Source organism: Streptopelia decaocto (genome assembly GCF_964273445.1).
Source record: "Streptopelia decaocto genome assembly, chromosome: 2".
In the NCBI taxonomy this organism is placed as follows: domain Eukaryota; kingdom Metazoa; phylum Chordata; class Aves; order Columbiformes; family Columbidae; genus Streptopelia; species Streptopelia decaocto.
Window position 1 is genome coordinate 14,685,585 of NC_138655.1, and position 22,227 is coordinate 14,707,811.

The 22,227-nt window shown below is 40.4% G+C and overlaps 2 protein-coding genes across 4 annotated transcripts in view; both read left to right on the forward strand.

The window, feature by feature from the left end:
• Nucleotides 1-2,051: 2,051 nt before the first annotated feature.
• DSCC1 (DNA replication and sister chromatid cohesion 1) lies at nucleotides 2,052-16,575 on the forward strand. 3 transcript variants are annotated; one of them, XM_082044969.1, is made up of 9 exons: nucleotides 2,052-2,289; nucleotides 3,947-4,115; nucleotides 6,519-6,653; nucleotides 9,897-9,987; nucleotides 11,338-11,476; nucleotides 12,425-12,477; nucleotides 13,644-13,801; nucleotides 14,329-14,477; nucleotides 15,273-16,575. In XM_082044969.1, the coding sequence occupies exons 1-9, from the start codon at nucleotides 2,120-2,122 to the stop codon at nucleotides 15,379-15,381; spliced, it is 1,173 nt and encodes a 390-aa protein (XP_081901095.1). In that variant the 5' UTR covers nucleotides 2,052-2,119; the 3' UTR covers nucleotides 15,382-16,575. The 3 variants fall into 3 exon arrangements, with proteins under 3 accessions (XP_081901095.1, XP_081901097.1, XP_081901096.1); XM_082044971.1 differs by having other exon boundaries at nucleotides 16,190-16,575; XM_082044970.1 differs by having other exon boundaries at nucleotides 13,647-13,801.
• A 1,328-nt stretch (nucleotides 16,576-17,903) lies between these two features.
• TAF2 (TATA-box binding protein associated factor 2) overlaps nucleotides 17,904-22,227 on the forward strand; it is a 61,311-nt gene continuing 56,987 nt past the window's right edge. The window contains 3 exon segments of the mRNA XM_082046576.1: nucleotides 17,904-18,644; nucleotides 20,137-20,191; nucleotides 21,004-21,164. Of these exon segments, the coding sequence (XP_081902702.1) occupies nucleotides 18,592-18,644; nucleotides 20,137-20,191; nucleotides 21,004-21,164 (269 nt within the window). The 5' untranslated portion in view covers nucleotides 17,904-18,591.

The window sequence follows — 22,227 nt, forward strand, 5'->3', positions numbered from 1 at the left end:
AGGTAGAAATTAATGCTAGGATAATTAAGCTTCTATTTAAACAATAACTGTGTGAACATTTACTTGACAGAACAGTGATTTTCTGGTTCAGCTTAGAGGTGTGCGGGAACAGATTTACATTAAAGCAAAAGGTCACAGTCTGAAATGACTGTACATACCAGTTTACACCTATGAATTAATAGAAACTAGCCAAAGCCAAAGTGCCTCAGGTTTCCTGTGTACACAATGACTGTATTTCCACCTTCCAATAAGTGAAATAAAACACGAAAATATGATAAGACGGCTGAGTATTTGAACAAGCCACTTTGTGTGTGATAGAAACTGCCTCATTACTTCAAAGGCTTCTCCAAGACCAATTGCATTGCTGGCACCACTCGAGCAAAGTACGTTGTGAAGGCAGAAGATGCCTGATCTAGTCACAGATAACAGCTGCTCTCTGCTGGGCTGGGTACTGAACTGAGCCTGCTCCATCCCACCAGCTCCTGCTTTTGGTTCTGACATGAACGTAGAGCATCCTCCTTGTGTAGGTCATTTGTTGCAGGCTTATACCAAGCACAGAGGGACTCTGCAAGGGGATATACACAACATATGGGCACAAAGTAAGTATTTGTTAGCTAATGCATGCAGCAGACATCTAGGACTAACATCGACTAGGCTGAGCCATAATATGCCCCGCAGCAAGACCTCAGTGAGCCTTTGGGGAGCTGGCTGTCCTGGACGTGGCAGGACAGAGATACCCCGTGCTGCTCCTTGCAGAGGACTGACTCGCACTGGTGCTGAACTGTCTTCCGAGCCTCCACTTTTTTTTTTTCCATATGGTTGAAGAATGTCAATAGGCTTCCTCTGGAATCTCTGAGCTGCAGACTATTTCCATTGCAATAATTGCACTTGGCCATAGTTTTAACTCATCTCTGTCATGGCTTCAGCTCAAACACTTCATCACAGCTTCTTCAAGCAGGGGGAGCCCAGGTCAGGACACAGCACCAAGCCCAGCTGGGCCCTGAGTCACAAGGGGACGAACCTCCCCATAGGGGCTGTGGCATCCATTTCCTAAGGGATCACAGAATGATTCCGGCTGGAAGAAACCCTTAAGATCATCGAGTCCAATCATAGCCTAACTGTAGCATCAAACCATGTCCCTAAGAACCTCACCTAAACACCTTTTAAACACCTCCAGGGATGGTGCTCCACCACTTCCCTGGGCAGCCTGTTCCAGTGCCTGACAACCCTTTCCGTGAATAATTTTTTCCTCATATCCAATCTGAACCTCCCCTGACACAACTTGAGGCCATTTCGTATCATCCTATGGCTTGTTACTTGGGAGGAGTGACCAACCCCCTCCATGCTACAACCTCCTTTCAGGCAGTTGTAGACAGCGATAAGGTCTCCCCTCAGCCTCCTTTCCTCCAGGCTGAACAGCTCCAGGTCTCTCATCTGCTCCTCATCAGACTTGTGTTCATCTGGTGCTAAGAGCCAGCAGACACCCTGCCCTCGGTCAGCCTGTCCCCACAGCCGTTGTGACAGCAGGCACAGGGTGGGGACACTGGGGGTGCCACCTGCAGCCTTGGCCGGTGTCTTCCCGCCCACAGCCAGGCCCTGTAGTGATGACCATCACCCTTCCTCTGGTCCATCATTGCCCTCATGCTCTGGTGTCAAGGAGGTACCGAGAAGGTGCTGCCTCAGTCAGAGCTGGGCAGGGATTCCCATATTGGGCCTGGTTCTTGTTGTATTTCATATATATATTTTATTTAGGGCATTTTGTGGATTTTTATAGCATTTTATTGGTATATAGAGAGATGTTATGGCATCCCTAGCTCCAGTGCAGCCAGACAGAAATCGATAGGTCTGTCAGGCATCAGAACGGAGGTGGAGCTGCAACCGCGGGAGCCGGGCCGAGCCGGGCGGGAACCAGCGGCTGCTGAGGAGAGCGAGTTCCCGCTGTAACCCCGACGCGTTGCCACCCGCCCCGCTGGCCACAACCGGCCGCGTCGCAGCCAACCACAGAATCAACCCCGCCGGCGCCCGCCGCCCCGCCTCCCACGCCGCTCCCGGCACCGCCTGGGCGGGGCGGGGCACGCTGTGGCGCGGCTTTCGGAGCGGATCGAGCTCGGCGGGCGCCATGCGGAACCGCGCGGAGGTGGATGCTACGCTGCAGACCGCCAAACTGAACCCGGCGGAGCTGCTGCCGACCGTCCATTGCCTCAGCTTCGGCCCGCAGGCCAGCGCCGGCGAGTGCTGCCTGCTGCAGCTGGAGCCGGGCCTCTGCGCCGAGCTGGAGGCGGGACGCAGGTGCGGGCGGCGTGGGGCGCCCCCTGGAGGGTGGGGGGTGGTGATGTAGTCGCCGTCCCCTGAGGCGAGGGGCGACCCGGGCCGCGGTGACACCCCACGCACCCCCGCCCCGTCGCCGCTTCGGGCCTGGCGGCCGCGGTATCTCGAACGGCGACCCGAGGCAGGCTGGGGAGTCGGGGCAGGCCCACCCCGCTGCGAGACGCTGCAGTTTTCCACCCCTTCCCCCCGCCGAGCGGGGGAGCGGGACGGAGGTGGCGCCGGTAGGCGCTCCCGGGGCTGCCCCTTGGCCCGTCCTTAGTGTTCAGGAGCTGACATGGCTCTTAAACGGAGCTTTTTCCACACTTTTGTTCTAATACGGTTTGCTTGAAAATGTAACTGTCCCTTAAACCTGGCTCCATTACATTAGAAACTAAAAACTAGGTTACTAGCCCATAAGAAGCGTGGTGGGTTTTTTTTTTCCTAACGCGGAAAAATTGCTTCTGAGGAGACTTCTAGCCAAAACTGAGAAGAGTTTCTCATCAGGCATATGAATACAGGTGCCTAAAAGCTTTGGCTTTAGAAAGGAGATAATGTCTTTAAAAGAATTCCACTGACTTTGAGATTTTCCTCCTGGAACTCTGGAGGTTGGAGGGGAGGCAGGTGCCTGCAGGTTGGCCAAAGAGGACAGAGAAGGACACACGGTATTAGCAGGGGCATTTGGTAGGATAGTTATGTGACCTCTAACTCTGGACCAAGAACAGATTCTAGATAAGCTTTGGATGTGGTTTTAAAATGTCTTCTTTTGCTGCAATGCCAGCGGCACAATAAGAATGTTTAAAATTATACAACTCCCTCTAAAGAAAATAGTCATCAGAGATGTGTGTTAGTAAGCCTGTTCTTATTTGGTGTAATATTGATAAAGTGTCATTGATTAGAGGCCTGGATTGTGCTGAGGACCATGGGGCACAGCTGAGCTTTGTTCATGCATGGGAAGCTTTTGAAAGCAAGAGGAGCAGTTTGATTAAATTGAATCTGAGCACTTAAATGTAGTGTAGCCTGGGAGGAACTGAATGTTCCCTGTTGTGTGCCTGCTTTGGTATTATGTCCTCATTGAGAATGTATTTAACCAAGTTTGTGAGCTGAAGAGGGATGTTTGCATTGATTCTTTGCACTGAAATGCTCTAGAAGATGGTTTTCTTACCTGCTTGGAATTATTTGCAAGAAAATGTGTATGTTTATGAGAGGGAATTGTCTGAAGGATGTTGTACCATAAACAAAATTTCTGTTTTCTTTCTTGTTTCACAATGGGCCAGTTTCAGTCCTCATTAAAGAACAACTAGTAATCTAATTTCTAGTATCAGTGAACTAGTTCAGGCTTTAAGCACACTTAATTGGTGTTTTGGGGGGTTGTGTGAATGGGCCGGTGACGTGGTTGGACTGTGATCTGCATAAGAACCTTGAATGCATGTCTTTCAAAGTGAGAAAACTCAAAAAGGAGAGGAAAAAAACATAGTGTTAAGATATTTTAGATTAATTGACTATTACATTTTTATATCTTGGTATACTGTGACTGCTGCTACTAAATAGAACTGTGAAAAAATATCAGACCAGTTTAATAGTTGTTCATCCTAAAATAGAGGTAAAAATACATCTTTATTTTTGTGCTATTTTTTTCCAGCCTAGTAATCCGTGGTGAAAAGGATGAACAAGCAGTGTTGTGCAGCAAAGATAAAACTTACGACATGAAAATAGCAGATACCTCAAATATGCTGCTGTTTATTCCTGGCTGCAAAACTCCAGAACAGCTGAACGACAATCAAGCATCTTGTAATATTATTCATTCACAGGTATGTCTTTCTGGGTCTTTATTTGTTTGCTTTAATTCTCTACTTATTCTCTATGATTTCTTGTATTTTACCCAAGATACATATATGAAATCTGTCTGGGATTCAGTTGCCTAAACATAGGCTTCTAATGCCATTTTAGATGCCTGTGGTATTGGTCTAGCGGCGAGCTGCTGCCGTAGAAGGACATGAGTCTCCTGTAGGTTCTTTGTATATTGAACAGACCCAGGAGGATGTCTTTATAAATAAACTTCATACACAGGGGGCACGCTATACCTTAGGGGATCTAAAATGGCTCTAGGGCCCTTCTTTAGGCAACTGAATTTTATCCATGGTGTATGATAATTACTGTTTCTAAGAAGTTAAAACTTCGGTTTATTTTCAGTGGGTAGTAATCACTTGTGGTAGGTATTAAAAGCTTTCAAAGAAAATCTAATTTCTCAGTGTTAGCACCTATTTTTAAAATAAGCTGTTCACAAATTGATTCTTAGGAGTGCTTTCCCCAAAAGGTAGATTATACCATGTCATGCCTGAATATTATTTTTTAAATACAGAAATATATTCAAAGGTGACTCTCAACTAGCATCTGGAAAGATTCGTTTGAATGAATGATTTTAGAGTTTTTTAGAGTTCTTGATTTCAATAATTTATTGTTTTCTGCTCTTCTGAAGCATACTCAATAAAATTCTTCTAAAAATAGTTAGGGAAATATTATTGCTAGGGCATTGTTTGTTGCAACAGGTATAATGACATAATTGAGAAGTAATCCTGCTTGTCCTTAGATGAACATAATAATCAAACTAACATAATTTCTTCCGTGAAGTCAGTAGTTCAGCTAACAGAAGTTAATTCAAACTAAAGTAGATTACTGAGAAAGTAATGTTCTTCCATAATTTTTTTCTCTGTTTAATGATCTCTCTAGTCCTCTGAAGTCATACATGGCAACATAATATGTGTGATTTGCTTATGAATTATTTTTAGAGTTTAATTTCTAAGAGCTTTCTTTATGTTTTCAAAAACATTATGTGATGTATTGACACTGCATATTGTAAAACATAAGATACTATTTTTACTCAGTGTTTTGGGGCTTCACTGCCTTTCTCCTGTAGTCTTGTACTGCTTGCAAGACTAATACCTATAGCCAAAGCATCTGTGATTTTATTAACCTCACACAGACCAACTCCAGTTATAAGCTTTGGCTTACGAATTAGAATTATTTATTTCCTTTTCTATGCCGTATTGTTCGTTGGCAAATTGCTCAGAAAAAAAACTTGGCAAGGAAAAGAGTCTAACACTTGGGTAAATGCTCTTTGACATGGAGGAAAAAAAATGTAGAAGTTTGTCAGGAAATTAGTATTTATGTGAATTTTCTGCCAAGCAAGCCATAGAATAGTTAGATTAGCTTTTTCTGTATTAGAAATGAATAGGACTTCTACATATAGGTGGTTTGCTTATAGTTGATTTAAATGGAACATTATTTTAAAATTTTGATTTTTTTTTTTTTTTAATTGATGACTTTTAAAAAAAAAGTAGTCTGGCAAAGGATTTGGGCCGTTTTAAAATACTGTCTGGATGCTTCTTCATGGAGGCTTTTTTACAAGGGGCCAGTGGTTGGGTCAGGAGTTGCAAACCTGGAGTCTGTTCTGCATCTATCATTCTGTACCCACTCACGTTGGTTTGGTAAATAGCGGAAACAATGCTGAAAGGCCTCCAATACTCTGTCCTCTTCAAAGAATCTGCTAGGAAGTCTGAGCTGTACCCCATGAAACAACTCAGGATTACTTTGAAGGTAAAGTTTCACGCAGTTAGTGTTGAATCAATTACACCTGAGCTTCCTGTTTCACACTTTGAATTTGTGTGTTGAATCAGAGTCAGGAACAGAGATATCTTGTTAGTTGTGTGCAAGTGTAACTTATTGTCTTGTTACTGGCTCTTTTACCTGAGCTTAGTGATATGATGATTCAATAAGGTGTAAAAACACCATGCAGTAGATCTCAAGCATGGGAAGAAGTGAGGAAGATGGAAACAGGATAATACAGGAAGGGCTCTATGGCAATAATATGACTTAGTATTAAGAGGATAAGAAGTGTTGATGAGGACTGTGCAGGAATATATCCCATCATGATATTCTATCTATCATCTGCATGTAGAGATGAGTTGTTCCCTTTGTCATATGCACCATGAACGTATTTTTATCAACGGATGGATTTTTATTCTCCATTGCCTGCAGTGATTTTTAAATTGAAAATATTATGATGATTGCTTTATCTTTAAAGTAATCACCCTATTAATAAATGATCGTTCTCAGTGACTAGATTAATACTTTTTGCTGATAATTTTTGGTAAGTTTCTTTGAATCCAAACGGTAGGTAAAAATCTTTTAAGAGTTGCTGGTTTTTCTTCTAGATTGCTGGCTTCTCCAATAACTATTGGGAATTAAGGAGATGTCGACCTAAACTGAAGAAACTGAGGAAGCTTTTAATGGAAGATCCATATGAAGGGCCAGATAGCCAGAAAGATCAGACTTCGACATTTTCGAAGGTAAATCATCTATGTAAGCTACTTTTTTGTAATTGGTAATGGGCAAATTAATGTGAAGATACATTCTCAACTGGAAAAATACTTTTACTTCAATGTTTCACAGTGCTGCTTTGAGTTAACTTTTTTAAGCCTACTATTCTAAACAAATTGGTAATTATTAGCCCTTCCACTGAGTAGCAGGTAAGCAACTCTTTTTTTAGTAAAAAGAGGAAAAGGAAGGACACTGAAAGAGACTGAGGATTTCCTTTTTCATGCCGGGAGTTTCTTGAGACAGTCTTCAGAACCTTTTGTAAATTCCTTTAGAGTTATATGACTGCTAAGGTATAATGTAGCCTTTGCTCCTCCTTTGGTGCTGTCATGCATGAGCTAGGTATAAGTTCACAAGACACTCATGTGAAAGTCACTTGTCAATCATTATTTTATGATGACAAGGAGAAGCAGGGAGTTGCCAAGAATGACAAGGATGATATAAGGCAGAGAATAAGACTGACGTTACAAGAAGGGAAAGCGCAAATAAAATCCTGACCTACTACCCCCGTGTGTTTCCAGGAAATCCAGTTTAGGATATCCAGTAATGGATAGACTGGGACTGTGCAGCATATGATCTCATATAAAAGGCTCAAAAAATCCTGGAGTCTTGTTAGCTTAGTTGATTTTCCTTTTGACTTTAAAAAACAGAAATGGTTGCTCCACCGTATTTTACACTGAGGCTTCACGGAATCATATAATCATAGAATGTCCTTAGTTGGAAGGGACAAGAATCATCAAGTCCAACTCCTGTCCCTGCACAGGACAACCCCACAGGTCACACCATGTGTCTGAGGGTGTTGTCCGGTCTCTTCTTGAACTCTGTCAGGCTTGGGGCTGTGACACCTCCCTGGGGAGCCTGTTCCAGTGCCCGCTTCAGAGGCTTCATTGAAGCTGATGCTAACAAGCCATCTGTGTGTGCTTGCATGTGCAAACATAGATGTTACGTGTATCCCTTGGAGAGAGACGCTACCTCTCTCTGGGTGATTAACAGTCTAATTTCTGATAAGTTTCAGAATCTTTCCCCCAGCATTCCCTTTTCCACCTCTAATTTTTCCTACCTACTCTGGCCTAGGCATAGAAGGACATAGCAGCAAAATAAGGGATGGCAGAAGGAAGAGAGCCTAAATTATTCAGAAATTATAAGCATTGACAAAGCCTGTCAACACAATAAGATGTCATATGCAATAGTATTTACTGATAACATGGAATTAATTTTATAAAAACATGTCTGTGTCTCCCCAAGTGTTAGTGCCTAGTTTGGGAACTGATCTTCTCCATTTGTTTTGAAGGATAATGTTCCATGTATTGGCTTACTGGAGAGCAGTTCTGTATCTGATAAATGTAGACGAATCTTAGCTATGGAGATCTTAAAGCTCTCCGTGGGAAAGCTGTCTTTCCTATGGGACTAATTTTCACTGGAATCCCAAAGAATACATGTATAGTAAAAATCTGTTGTTTGCTTACACTTAATATTTATTGGGTGCTGGAAACAAATAAACCATCTTTAATCTGTTTAAACACAAATTACTATGTTTTGGTATCTTACTGTAAGCTTGTGGTTTTCAGTTGTTTGTACTGTATCATACACAGAGAACTACAAGAGAAGAACCCTGGGGAACTATAGCATTATAAGGAGTTACTGTAAGGAAGCCTGATGCATACTGGGGCTTACAGTGAGATGACAAGGCATATTCAGATGATTGATTGCATCAGAGTTAACATGTTTAATATATTTCTTATCCTTGTCTGGAAAATGCTGGTATGGACATAATGCAAGTTAACCCATTCCATTTTATGTTTGCAAAGGTGATGCAGCTTATAAAAGCGTCATAGTTGAGAGCAGTGTTTTCTTTAAAAAAGCTGTTGGAGTGTGTGCCAGGCCTCAGAGGGGAACAAATGCCGAGGACTCCTGTGCAGGGTCCTACCTAAATGGCAGTATCTAGCTCACAAACACAGCTGCATGCTGATCTGGGGATATATTTGCTCTAAACTGCGAGCAGTGTTTTTTAAATTCTGGTATACATGGTCATCCCTTGTTCAAATACTGATGTGAGTTCAGTGCTGCTTAGTCTGATGATGTTTCAACATACTGTCTAATTGGAATGGCATAGCAAGAAGAGGAGAGTTTTCTGTATTTATGAAATGTTTTTCTAATGTGAATGTTCCAAACTTAGTGTTGGTTTGTTCTATTTGTGTTCCCATAGTCTAATAGATCTCAAGTACTTGATCCATTTTTTTTCTTTTTGGATAGGAAATATGCTATAATCAACAAAACTTTAATAGTAGAGTTGATTAAAAAGGCTGTAAGGTGAATAAAGGAATTGATGAAGTCCTGTTTAATAGGTATTTAAGACTGGTGTTCGTTCCCTTTACTTCACACTTCATGATACCTTCTGTTCCTCCCATGCCTCTTAAATCTTTACCATAGTATCCACAGCACCCTCCCATCTCACCTAGTAACTGTTCTGCAAGAAGCTGTATGTACTGTGGCCAGGTCTGTGCTATACATCTGCTAATTGGTTAGCAGACACCAAAACATAATACGTAACAGTTGAGGTCATGCTGGAGGAGGCTTTCCCTTAGTGGAGGTACTAAGTTGGAGTTCTGACTACTCCAAAAGTGGTGATTTCTGTTTTCACAGAATCACAGAATGGCTGGGGTTGAAATGCACCTCTGTAGATCATCTAGTCCAACCCACCTGCTAAAGCAGGTTCACCAGAGCAGATCATACAGGAATGTGTTCAGGCGGGTTTGAATGTCTCCAGGGAAGGAGACTCCACAACCTCTCTGTTCCAGAGCCTGTTCCAGTGCTCTGTTTTGCCTTTTCTATGCATCTCATAGATCAAAATATGTGATTTATGAAAGACAGAATACATTCTATTTTCATTCTTCCTGTGATACTTTACTTGTGGTGCCTACTTGTGCTAGTTTGACATCTTGGGAATATAGGTGTACTCTTCATGCAAGGCACAAAGACTTCCCTGTAGTTAGCCTGTATTTTATATTGAATAACTTTTTGAGAAAATGCTGTAAGATAAAGGAAAAGTTTCAGAGAGTGTTGTAAACCTTAGAAAATTAAGAGTGTGGGGAAAAAAAAATCAATCTTTTAAGTCTTTCCTTCATTACATCTTATCATCCATTTAGCATGTTTGCTGAAGCAAAGGAGGAGTAAGGATAACTTGGTTTATTTAGTTCTTTTTTCTCTTGTTGCAGTATACAACAGAAGATTTGTTAAGTCTGATTCAAGCAAGTGAAGAAGAAATATTGCACCAATTGCAGGTTATAGATGCCTGCGAAATTGAAGGTATTTGTCTCTAAAGAATATTATTGCCTGTGAGGAAATAACCTTGGGGTTTTTTGTGTGTGTTTTTTTTCTTTTTTCCCAAAATATCCATGTGTCCTTTTTCTAAGGCCCATTCCATATCCTCGTCTGTCAAAGTGCAAGTTACTTCGAAGTACTAGGTTCTGTTTCTGTATTTCCTATATGTTCTGCTGCTATGCTGATCAAAAAGATAAAACTGAGCAGGCATCAACCAGTCTGACTCTTTCCAGGGTTATTTCTTCTCTGCTTCTGCAAACACTGGCATCAGAGTATCCCACCCATAGCATGAATATTTTTTTGGCTCGTTGCCCTCTTCCTAGGTGAGTGGCTGCTGCTTTCTGCAGTTCTAGATGCAAAAATATTTGATCCTTAGGTAACCCCAGCATTTTCTTAGAACTTTCTTCCTCCTAGACTGGGTTTGTCTCAGAAGTCTGCCTGCCATGTGAGGCAAAGCTGGAGCAAGTGCCTCACCTTGTGACAGGTCTTACTCATCCTGTACTTGGCCCAGCCCAAGCCCTCACCTGTATAGCAGGTGACAGCAGTCCTAGAGTCACAGAATAATGTAGGGCAGAATTGAGCTCTGGAATCCAAACCCCTGCTTTAGAACAGGGCCAGCTTGGAGCTGGCTGCGCAGGGCCTCGGCTGGTCGAGTTCTGAGCATTTCCAAGGGTGGAGATTGCACCACCTCTGTCCAGGCTATTCCAGTGTTTCACTATCCGCAAGGAGGGAAAAAAAAATCTAACACCCATCTGGGATTTCCCTTGTTGCAACTTCTGCCTGTTGCCTCCTGTCCCATTGCTGAGCACCACTAGGAAGACTTCTGCTCTGTCTTCTCTATACTGTCCCATCAGGTAGGTGAGGACAAGCTCACAGGTGACTTTTGTTGTCATTTACAGCTGCACAGCACCATTGTACCAGATATGTGCTTGGTCACATCTGGATTTCCATGAACGTGGCTGGACCTGAACTGCCACTTTGCAGGGCCAGTGCAGTCAGTGCTGTTCATGCAGTTCTGTGTCTGAATTAATTATTAGTTCTTCCAGGTCTGATTCATCTTGGGATGGGATTTGTATTGTCTTTGTATCTGTGGCAGTTAATCTACATCAACAGTTACAAATAATTTAGATTACTTAATTTCTTTCTTCTTTACATTTGCTCTTACTATTCTGTTCCTTTTTCCCAGTTTTAATACTGCACAGGACAGAATGTTGTTGCTGTACTTTGTAAAGGTATGACTGAAATCTTCAGACTCCTGTAACATGTCTTCAGGGGAACAGAATGAAGGTGTTAATGTTTCCCTCCTAACACTGTTTTCTGGTTTTCTCTGTGCAGGATATTGGAGAATTCTAGAATTTGACTATGAAATGAAACTCTTGAATCACGTGACTCAGCTAATAGAATCAGAGTCCTGGCCTTTAAGTAAGGTTCCTTTACGTACCTGCCTTGAGGAACTTGGATCTCTAGAACCCACGTAAGCAATTACTTTTAGTACTCAAAATTGCCCACAGCCATCATTTACTATTACTAATTGCAATCATTATTAATAATTTTTTAGAATTATAGTCTTGTAACTCTAGATTCCAGTTACCAAGGTGTTAATGATATATTTTCTTTGGCTCTAAAATATATAAGGGCATTAGTAGTTTAGACAGACAGGTCAGTAACCTCTTTTTAGTGTCTATTGGTAATGTTTCCATTGATTCAATAGAAACATTACTGTTGAATTGTCAGTGTTGGAAGTAACATGTACTTAAGGTGTATATTGCTGACCATCTTGAAATACTTGCTCTGACACTAGCCAAAAAATGTTTAGTTTACCTCTTGCATAATGTCTAAGATGGTGGTATATTTCCTGGTATAATACTGAATTCAGATTTTAAGAGTTGAGTTTACTGTACTGCCATTTAGGGTCATGAAATAATTTAAGATTACCATTCAAAAGTCTTTAGTTTACAATATGTAGCATTTTCCATTTATTCAGCTTTTGGCTCGAAAACATATGTTGCTTTAGTATTAGTGTTTGCATTTATGTTGTAATTTTATGCCAGAGGTCTAGAAAAATGCCTGCTATTCATTTAGGAATAAATAACTGCCAAATTTGTGACTTGCATCACTTCTCATTGGAAAGAAGTGACATTGCAAGAGTCTTCCTCATTCTCCTTACACCTTTTAGTCTTTGGTAGCTAAACTAGAAAGTGGAAGAGACTGCTGGGGATGATATGCTGAATCTGTCCTTTTTGTCCCCTTTTGTCCTCTTCTAACTTCTAAGATGTTATCAGTTTGTTCATTTCAGACATGAAGACAAGTCCCATGCTCCATTCTCCTTGATTTTTTTACCATCTTCTTCCTGGGAACTGTTTCTGTAATGTCCTAATGAACAGTTTTAAACCTTGATTTCTAATTTTTTTTTTTTTTTCAGAGATATGATAGAACATATTCTTCTAAGCTATGGAAGGAAATATGTTGATGATGGTAAGTTTGGGAAAGCATGTATATTTTAATTTTGCATAACGAAAATAGCTATTCATGAATAAATGCAGATGGTTCAAACAAATGAACGTGCTACAAGGCCGGTAAATAGAGGGAGCAAACAGTGAGCTAAGAATCAAACTGCTAGAGAAATTTTCATAGGAAAAGGGAATATTAAACTGTTTAAGACACTAGGGAAAAATCAGGAACTATCAGAGGTACCTGAAGTGATTTATTCAGCGTCTACAAGCTGTAATTTTGTGACTAAAGACAGATCACTGGTTGAAATTATGATAGAATCTCTCTTCAGATATCCTAGGAGGTCTCAGATGTTTAAACAATTATTTGTGCTATTGTGAGTAGTCAGTGGCACGTAGATCTCCCTGAATTCAGCTTGCTGAAGTAGACATCTGCTTCTGGTCTGTCGAACTGCACCACAAAATCCATTGATTGTATTGATTAAATCCCACATATAGGCATAATATTTCAGTGCCTTAACCTCAATCTGATTTCTTCCCCACAGTTGCTTTCATCTCACCTTTGGCTGAAGCAGGAGTCACACTTGGCCTTAAAGGCCATAGGCAAGCACCTGCAGCGACACAGATCGTTGTCTTAGTACATTTAGGCAGGTTGCACAAGGAAGAAGTTAAAATTGCAGGAAGTCCAAATGACTGAAAAAGTGGAAGGAAGTGTTGATGCCTGATGTTATTGAGGGAATTTCAGCCAAGTTAGTGAACAAGAATAAATGATCATTATTCCCTTCATCATGTCATAAAGATGATTAAGAAAGTGAAAGTTTTGTTTAATTGTTTAATCACAGAGAGCAAATACTTCAAGCTGTTCAGAAACAGAAAAGAAAGCTGTAGGAGAAGCAGTGTTATTGTGAAAGGGGAAAAGATGGGAGGCAACTACATTTATTGATATAAATGAATACCGTAGCTTGGGCAGTGCTGCATGCACATAATTTTCTGTTTAATTTGTTCTTGAGAATGAGAAGATCCTGTCACTTACCCAAAGTACTACCAAGTCAGATTACTCCCTGAGGAAAAGAAAAAACAGGATATTTGGTTTGTAGAAGACACTAGAACAGAAAAGAAATGTGAGGCTGTTCTCTGTTCTTTTATCAAGAAGGAAAAATCCGAGATAACCTGGGTTTTTTTGTTTCTCAGCAGGGGAGGTTTACTTTGAGATGCATGAAGATAAAATATGCAGATCTATAGCACAAATGCTTTTGCAAAATGCAGTTAGATTCAATCTATCAGAGTTTCAAGAAGTCTGGCAACAAAGTGTCCCTGAAGGGATGACAGCAAGGCTTGATCAGCTGAAGGTAAAAACAAAAAGTATGGATTCTGTAATGAGGAGGCTGTAAAGTGACTTGTGTCATATGTAGATTTTATCGATTAATGGGTATTGATTTTATTATTTCTGTCAGCTTTTGAGTTTAAGTACTTCCTATGACATTCTTTCTGAGCATCAATAGTCTGGAATCATGACATTTCAGGTTTCTGTAACTCTGGCATGTTTCACTGAAGAAAAGTTGCAGCTGTATAGTTTATACTTGAAAATGTAACTCGAACAGAAGCTGAAGCTATTGTTGAGCAAATTGTAATGACAGGCAGTAGAGCAGCAAGCACTGTGGAAATGCTCAAAGGAGGCAGAGTTGGATTTCCCCCTCCCTTGTTGTCATAAATAGTGCCTGTAAACCAGCACCACAATAACACTTTTTCACTAGTAGTGCTGTTTTAGGCGGCTTTGGACGTGCAAAGAACAACCTGTATGGATTATTGCCAAAAAGAAGGAAGTTTCATTGTTTTGTCTTTACTTGACATTTTTCTCTCTTATGCTGACTTATAGGGCTTGGCTCTTGTGGATAAAAACTCGAGACCAGAGACCATCTTTCTGCTAAAAGTAGACGACTTACCTGAAGACAATCAGGACAGATTCAACAGCTTATTCAGCATACGGGAAAAGTGGACAGAAGAGGATATTACCCCTTATATACAGTAAGGATGTATTTATTTTTAGTAAAATATAATAGTGTTATATTCTTCCTGTTTTGCATGGCTGACTTCTTATGAGCTATAATTGCCTCAAATACTATACTTTCCATTTTATGTCAATACAAATTCTATATGAATAGAATTGCCACCCCTGGGAACTGTAGCTATATTTGTTGGATGTAAAAAAAAAAAAAAAAAAAAAAAAAAAAAAAAAGCTGATCTTATTGAATTTAAATGGGCAATAACTCTGTCCTATTTGATTGAGGCAGATTTAACTCAAAGGATTAACCTCCTGATATTATTTATAATTGGTCTCCATATTTATGATGCCGTAGTGCTTCCTGTATGGTGTCCTTTGTTCCCTTGGCGGTTAACACACTGTGCTGCTGCCTGGAAGGCACAGACAGGATATATGGGAGCAGCTATAGATGGTAACCCAGGAGTAACTGCGTCAAAACTTTGAGTGGCTGTAAATTTACTGTAAATAATTAAGTAGTTCAAAGCTAACTGCTATGCTAGATTGAAAATCCTTTAGAGAACAGTAATAGCAAAAACCAACCAACTCCCCCTAAGAAACAAAATCCTTGTTTCTGAAGTAATTAATGTAGTTTGCCTGTTCAAATGTCAAGCAAAGTTCTAAACTTCAGGTAGTTTAAAGCATCTTGTGAAAGTTTTAGCAGTATTTTTTTCTCCCAATACCCTAAGCCAGTGTATCGATATATTGACAACTATTTCATGGATTTGTTTTGTATGAGAATATCTCTAATGCCAATGTCACCTGCTTTATTTCATCTCTAGAGACTTATGTGCAGAGAAGCAGACAGTCGGTGCTCTTCTGACAAAATACGCTCGCTCGTCAATGCAGAATGGTGTTAGAGTTTATAATTCTAGAAGACCCATCTCATAACAAGTATTGGTTTAAGAACAGAGAATCCTCAGTGGAGTAACAGTGAATATTGCATCTTCCTGCCTTCTGGGGAAACAAGTTATCAACCAATATAATACTGTGTTTTTAAGCAGCTAAGCTGCTTGAATGAGTTTTGTTTTCTGCTCAGCTGAGTAGAACATCAGGTCACTTGTCTTTCCTGGAAACCAGTGTCAGCAGCCCATGCCCACCTTCCCGTGCCCACCGTCTTCTTCCTTCATGTCTATAGTTATGCCAGGAGTCAAGCTACTTCTTGAACACACTTTAGCCATCTATCAATACACTGAAGTCTGACATTGAAGGTTAAAACCTCCTTGATAATAATTGAAGCAATTTAATTGATTTCAATGGCAAAATTGACTGCTTAGCCTTTTGCCCATTAGTGAGCGTTCTTAAAGATTAAGATTTTGTAGCAGCATTGACATTTTGAGTACTACAGACCTTGACAAGCTCATCAACAAGTTACTCCTAACTGGGACTACACTAGTCTTAATTTTGGAAGGTGGTTCTTTCTATGGTCGTGTCTGTGACTAACACTGGCACAAGCTCTTGACACTTTAACATTTGGCAGAATTGCCTTTTAATTATTACAAAAAAAAAAAAAACCCACAACATTGCAATCAAGTGTGATGGTATGAAAGAATAGTTAAACATTGTGTTATGAAATTCCTATAAACTGCCATTAGAATGTAGCTGATGTAAAATTAATATTTTACAGAAGACTACCTTTGCTTTTCAAAGAGAACTTATAAAACTTTCTAATGCAATTATTTAATTTTTTTTTTTTTAGAAATTGCCTTGAAAACTTAGGCTGGAATGTTATTCTCTGTAGAGCAATGAAACAGGTTATTTTTATGATATTGTCATGAAGTGGAGTGCCTGAAATTGAAATTTTGTAATCATTAAAAAGGATTGTTTGCATTTATGAGTCAGAGCTTAATATTATGCATTTTTCAGTTGTTTTTTAACAATTGTATTTTTTATAAAAAAGATTATTTGCTGCATCAAACTCAGATGTAAGGTAAGAAAAACTTTGGAATTGCTAGCATGTCAAGTGTAGAGTGAGCAGGGAGAGGAAAGAAACTGTCTCAATTGTGACTCTTAAATGGATGTGTCATCCTTAGAATTTGTTATAGATAAAAAACTGAATAAAGCCTACTTCCTGAGCTCTGCTTATTCTTGCTCACTGATGCAGGATCAATTCACTCTGCTCCACGTTTCTGACGTGTACAAGCGTGGTGGTTGAGCTGGTTGTGTAGAGACTCAGCTGGCTTCTAACAGCTCCTGCTGGGAATTGCCTCGTTTGCTGCCTGGCTTCAACAGCCACGGTCCTTTTCATGGCACCAGAAGGTTCCCTCTCAAGAGAGATCAACAGTGATATGAATGCAAAAGCCTTGGAAATAACTTCCATTGCATCATATAAGGTTCTGTAGTTGAAATGCACAAGACAATTACTAGTCTTGTGCTCTGTGATACAACACTGTATATTTACAGTGGTGATTATTTGTGAAACAAGAATTCAAGTATTACATGATTAGAGCTGCATCGTAATACTGAGGTAATGATTCAGGTTTATCTACATTATTTTTGTATGTGTAATTATTCTACACGTTCACAGTGCTTCTGATTTTTGTCAGATGTGCAAAATGAGGTGATGCTTTGTAAATGTCAAGAACTGCTGATGCTGAAATGGCTAACTCCATTAACTGCTGCAATGCAAGCATTTATTTTAGTGTAAAACAGACGAATCAAAACTTGCTTGTAATAGAACAAATCTAGGTTATGAAGATGGTGCGTCCTGGCGCTGTAACTAAGATCACTCCATAGCACACTGGGGCTGGGAGGGAGGAGGTCAATGGATCGAATCTCATTTTGTGGCTCTGTGCCGTATTTCCAGCAGTGCTTTTAGTGTCAAATCCTTTTTGTTTTGATTCAACAGCTGGCTGTGCCCTGGAGCCCGGCCCGTCAGCTCAGGTGTCTATACGCGGTTTGTTCCAAGTAGCTCAAGCGCTCCCCTCCCCCCGCTCGCAGGGCAGCGCCTCCAGAAGGGAGGCTGACGGCACAGGGCGCGGCTGCGCTTCAAGTAAACCCCAGACTGAGAACCAAACGGTTATTTTATGGGCCTGAGCCGCTATCCGAGGGTTCCAGCCGGAGCTGAGAAGCCGGTTGTCCGCACAGGCCGCGCATGAGGCGCCTCCACCGCCACCCCACCGCCCTGCGGCCCCGCCCCGGCACCGCGTGCGCATGCGCAAATCGCCACGCCCGCGCGCCTGTGCAGGAGGCCCGTCGGGCGCACGCGCACTAGTACGTGACCCGGCCCGTAGGAATGCTTTAGGTTATTTGGGGGGGGAAATATTTTTTTTCTCTTTTTTTTTTTTTTTTCCTACGACTGCCTCTGACACAGTCCTTATGAAAAGTAAGATTCCAAAAGCCTTTATATCCTTAAAGAAATAAACCCCGTTAAACAGGCTGTGACCTTTCAACTGCCAGGGGTCAAAGGTTGCTATCAAAATGGCGGCGGGTGCCGAGGGGCAGAGAGTCGGCGGGGCCCGGCGCCCGCGCTGCTGAGGGGGAGCCTCGCTGGGCCCCACAGCCCGCGCCGTGCTGGGCCGCGCTGCCCTCCATGCCGGCTGGCCCTCGCCCTCCGCCCCGGACCAGAACGAGCCGCGGGAGCCCCCAGCGCAGCCGGAGCGGCGCCCGCCTCCACAGCGACGATAAGGCCGCGCCGCGGGGGCTCGGCGGCAGCGCCTGCGCTCCCCCTCGTCCCCCGGCACCGCCTCTCTCACCTGTCAGCGGAGGGTGCGGCCCCAGCCCACTGGCCCAGTAGCTGGGACCTGTCGGCTGTACCGGCCCAGCCGCCCCGGCCTTCCTGAGGGGGTAGCTCCGGCGATATACGGAGGTTCTGGGCAAGAAACACGAAGCTCCTCTGAACCGGTACCATACCCCAGTGCAGAGAGGGGCTGTGTGCTGCACTCGTGAAAGGTTATACAGAAATACTGAAGTTTGTTTGTGTTATAACTATGGTGCTTATTCGAGCTGAAGATGCCTGACTGTTGTGGGTCAAAGATCCACTCTGGAGATGAGTGATCAAATGCGACTGGACACCGGGAAAAATCGAAGGACCCATCAAGCGGGGATGACGCTGGTGCCAGTCTGACGGTCAGCAGTGTGTGTTTAGTGCCGCTGTTCAGGATGAATAGGAAGAAAGGAGACAAAGGATTTGAGAGCCCAAGACCATATAAATTATAAGTATCATATTTTTTTTTAATTGCTCTACATTAGATCACTGCACATTTGAAACAGGCCACAGGCTGATTGGTAATTATTTAACTGAGGAGGTTGTAACTATTACTTATGGTGTAGCTTGCACTCAGAAAATGCATGTTGTAGGTGTATGTTTTATTGTGTAAATGGACTTACTCATGGATAGTGAGTCTGTCAACCATGCAGTCTCATAAAGATACTGAATGTGCTCTTCAAACGTGGTAAATCTCTTCACTTAATTTCTGCATGACAGACCATGCTGCCATGTTTCATTCTTACTGCTGTGTCAAACCCTATTGATGCAAGTACTTTTTTACATATTAAAAAATGCTTGCATTAGCAGCAAGCAGCTTTGTTAAGCAAATTGTCATTTTTACGTATGAATTATTTTGATTGTAAGCAAGCTGTAAACCAGTTGGTTGTGGATTTTAGTGGATCTTTATGTATTTCTGCTTATACCTCAATTTCTTTATAAATCTGTAAGACAAATGTGTTTCTAAATAGAATCACTCATGTTATCTTATATGTTTTAATGTGTAGGTAAAGTTTGAATCCATCACTGGATATTAGATGTTACCATTCTTCTGTAGGAATTTTTATTGAGCTTGCTAAACTGAAGGAAAGTCACTTTTTAATGCACAGGGTACATGAGTATGTATGTATAATGTGTGATGTGGCATAAAAGGTGAATTACTATAAGGTTGTATCTGGAGCCGTGAATAGAACTACTGTGAAGTGTGGTAAAGATGCCACTTACTACAGAAAAATATAGAAATAACTTCTAAAATGTTAAAACTTTGAATTATTATTTTATCTTGCATTTTGTAAATCAGAATTTCAATTACTAGGAGTTCTAATATGTGATTCAAAATTTAAATCAATGCATTGGCTTGTTTAAAATACCTATCTTGATTGATATATAATCATTATTTAAAATAAAAATTCTTATGACATACTAATTGTAAAAGCACATACCATATGTTTTTTCATGTATAGTAACTGCTTACATAAATGATATATGAGAGTCAGCTCGCCAGGTAAATCTTCCACAGGTCTCTAATGGAAAATATTGCAGCTGTACCCTGCTTCTAATACTGTACATCACTAAACTGTTAGAAAGTGATTCTGTCCCATTAGTAATATAGTGTTTTTACCTACTGTTACGTGATGTTCAAAAGCGATGTTTTCTTCCTATATTACTGGTAATATTCATACTGGTATGATACTATACTTTGATTTTATTGGAACTTTTATCACCTTGTATGCAACTTCTATTAATTATATGTTTTGGACCATGTAAGAAATTTAGACCATCATGAATTCTTCTTATATAAGTATATGCTACATGCAATATTTATCTATATGTACATACATCCTTTGTGAGCTCTCTTTTTTTGAAACTGGGTTAAAATATTATTTTAAATGCTGGCATTTGTGCAAAACCTTACTTATTTTATTTTTTTTTTCTAGCACAACTCACCAGGTAGTTTGTATCAACAACATAAATTTTCAGAGAAAGTCAGTTGTAGTAAGTACTTTTTAATAAAATGTGGAATTAGAAATTAAAAGTCTGGGATTTCTTCATGCTTTTAGAGGGCATAACTGCACACACCAGCTAATTATGTTCTTCAGCTTCTTTGTGTTTTATACTTTCTAATCTGATGCATCTCATAAGTCTGTCATTCCTTGAGATGCATCAAATAAAATAGCTTCTAACTGTGAACACTAATCTCTCTAAGGAAAAGCTTTCTAAAAGAAGGTCACTGTATTGTAAATAATATTACAAAGCAATCTGCAAGTCAAAATGGACATTCAACACAGTGTTAGCTGGTGGTGGGGATGGAGTTACAGCGTTTTCAAGCTTATATGTGAGTTCACTGGGGCTTTGAAGAGACTTTAATGATTTCAGACCTGAAGTCATTGAGGCTTTTTGTGCATTTACATATCTGCCAGAATGGATTCTGCTTTGGTTTTGAAACTCATTGTCTCAAGCTCAGATACCAAAATGTAAAACATAGTAATGAAAAACATTGTGATGCTAGTAGCTTAAAATCTAGTCAGTAGAGGCAGATCATTTCCAGTAAAACAAACATGATTGTCAGTTATTTTAAAGTTTTTTTGTTTTGTTCTGTTCCACAGCTGGGAAAATTCACTTGTTAAGTGGTATAAAAGAAAATGTGTTGTAGACATCAAAAAGAGCAAACCCATTTCCATTTTAAATGAAAAATTATGGTTTTTTACCTACGTTTTTCCTGTGAAATGCATTAATAAGAATTTTTAAATCTATATTTCATGAGTTGGTAAAGATTTTATAGGTGGTTTTGATTTGTTTTTTCATAGGGATATGTGGAACTGACAATATTTCCCACAGTTGCAAACCTGAATAGAATCAAACTGAACAGTAAACAATGCCGGATTTACAGAGTGAGAGTCAACGATTTAGAAGCAGCTTTCATCTATAACGATCCAACGCTGGAGGTTTGTCACCATGAGTCCAAGCAGTAAGTGATGTTTTAAGACTGCAGATGCAGTGTCTTCTGTGGCTGTTAAGCATGACCTGTTTTACTGTACTGGCAAGTTTTACCTGTTGATTTCCTAATGGTGACATAAGTTTCAGACAGAAACAGTTCTTGCATGGTGACTGTATTTGGGAAAGTATTTTGGCAATAAGTTTGACTCTTATGCTATTCATCTTTATAATTTCTTTTACTAACACTTCTTTGTATTGTTTCGTAAAAGTACCAGAAACTTTTTTGGAAGTACTTTATGGGGAAAAAAGTGGTGGATGCCGGTAGTGTTCTCATTGCTTTAGGGAACTCTCCTTCTCCTGTGTTTTTTTACCTGGTAAGCAAATACATTTGATAAAATGTTTCCTCTTTGATGGACTTTGGGTTTATCTATGCCCAACTTTTACACTCATTTATTGTAAAAAAATTTGGTTATGTTATTGCGGCAGTGGTGTTTTGTTTATATTCTTGTAGAGCACACTTTGCAGTGCTACAAATACATTCATATGAGAGTTCCACTTGAGAAGATTGACTTCAGTTTTGGGTTTTGTTGGATTATTTTTGAGCTTTCTCTTTTGTTTGTTTTTTACTCCAGCACAGTTAGTGAAATCAGTTTGGTTGCATCAGTATAATATTATTTAGACCAAAACTATTACGTTCTGATAATTTGTCTGGCAAAAATTGTCCTGATTTTTATGATGTGTAATGTCAGATTAGATGATCATTTTTGTTACTTCCTATTTTTAAACCTAAGACTGTTCATATGATATCAAAGTTCTTAGGAATATTTCCCATTTTCCTAATAAGATTGTTTTTCATTTTATTAAGATATGTCCAGCCTTACATATAATTAGCGTATTACTTTGAAACAAATAATAGGATTAAGGCAAATCATGTGACTGTATCAGGTTAACTATTGGACTACTAAATTAAGATGTTTATTGTTGTCCTTCAGTGATTTGTTGTGTCCCCTTGGACAATGATTGCTCTGAGAGATTTGCTAGCTGAAAAGATGGAGAGGGCTCAGTAAGCGACTTCAGAGGTGATATCACCGTGG

Bases quoted from the DNA above. Each gene is read 5' to 3' on its own strand.
- DSCC1 (XM_082044969.1), top strand. From the start codon at position 2,120: ATGCGGAACCGCGCGGAGGTGGATGCTACGCTGCAGACCGCCAAACTG. The intron at 4,116-6,518 runs GTATGTCTTTCT...TTTTTCTTCTAG, and splicing joins GTAATATTATTCATTCACAG to ATTGCTGGCTTCTCCAATAA. The intron at 11,477-12,424 runs GTAAGCAATTAC...TTTTTTTTTCAG, and splicing joins CTTGGATCTCTAGAACCCAC to AGATATGATAGAACATATTC.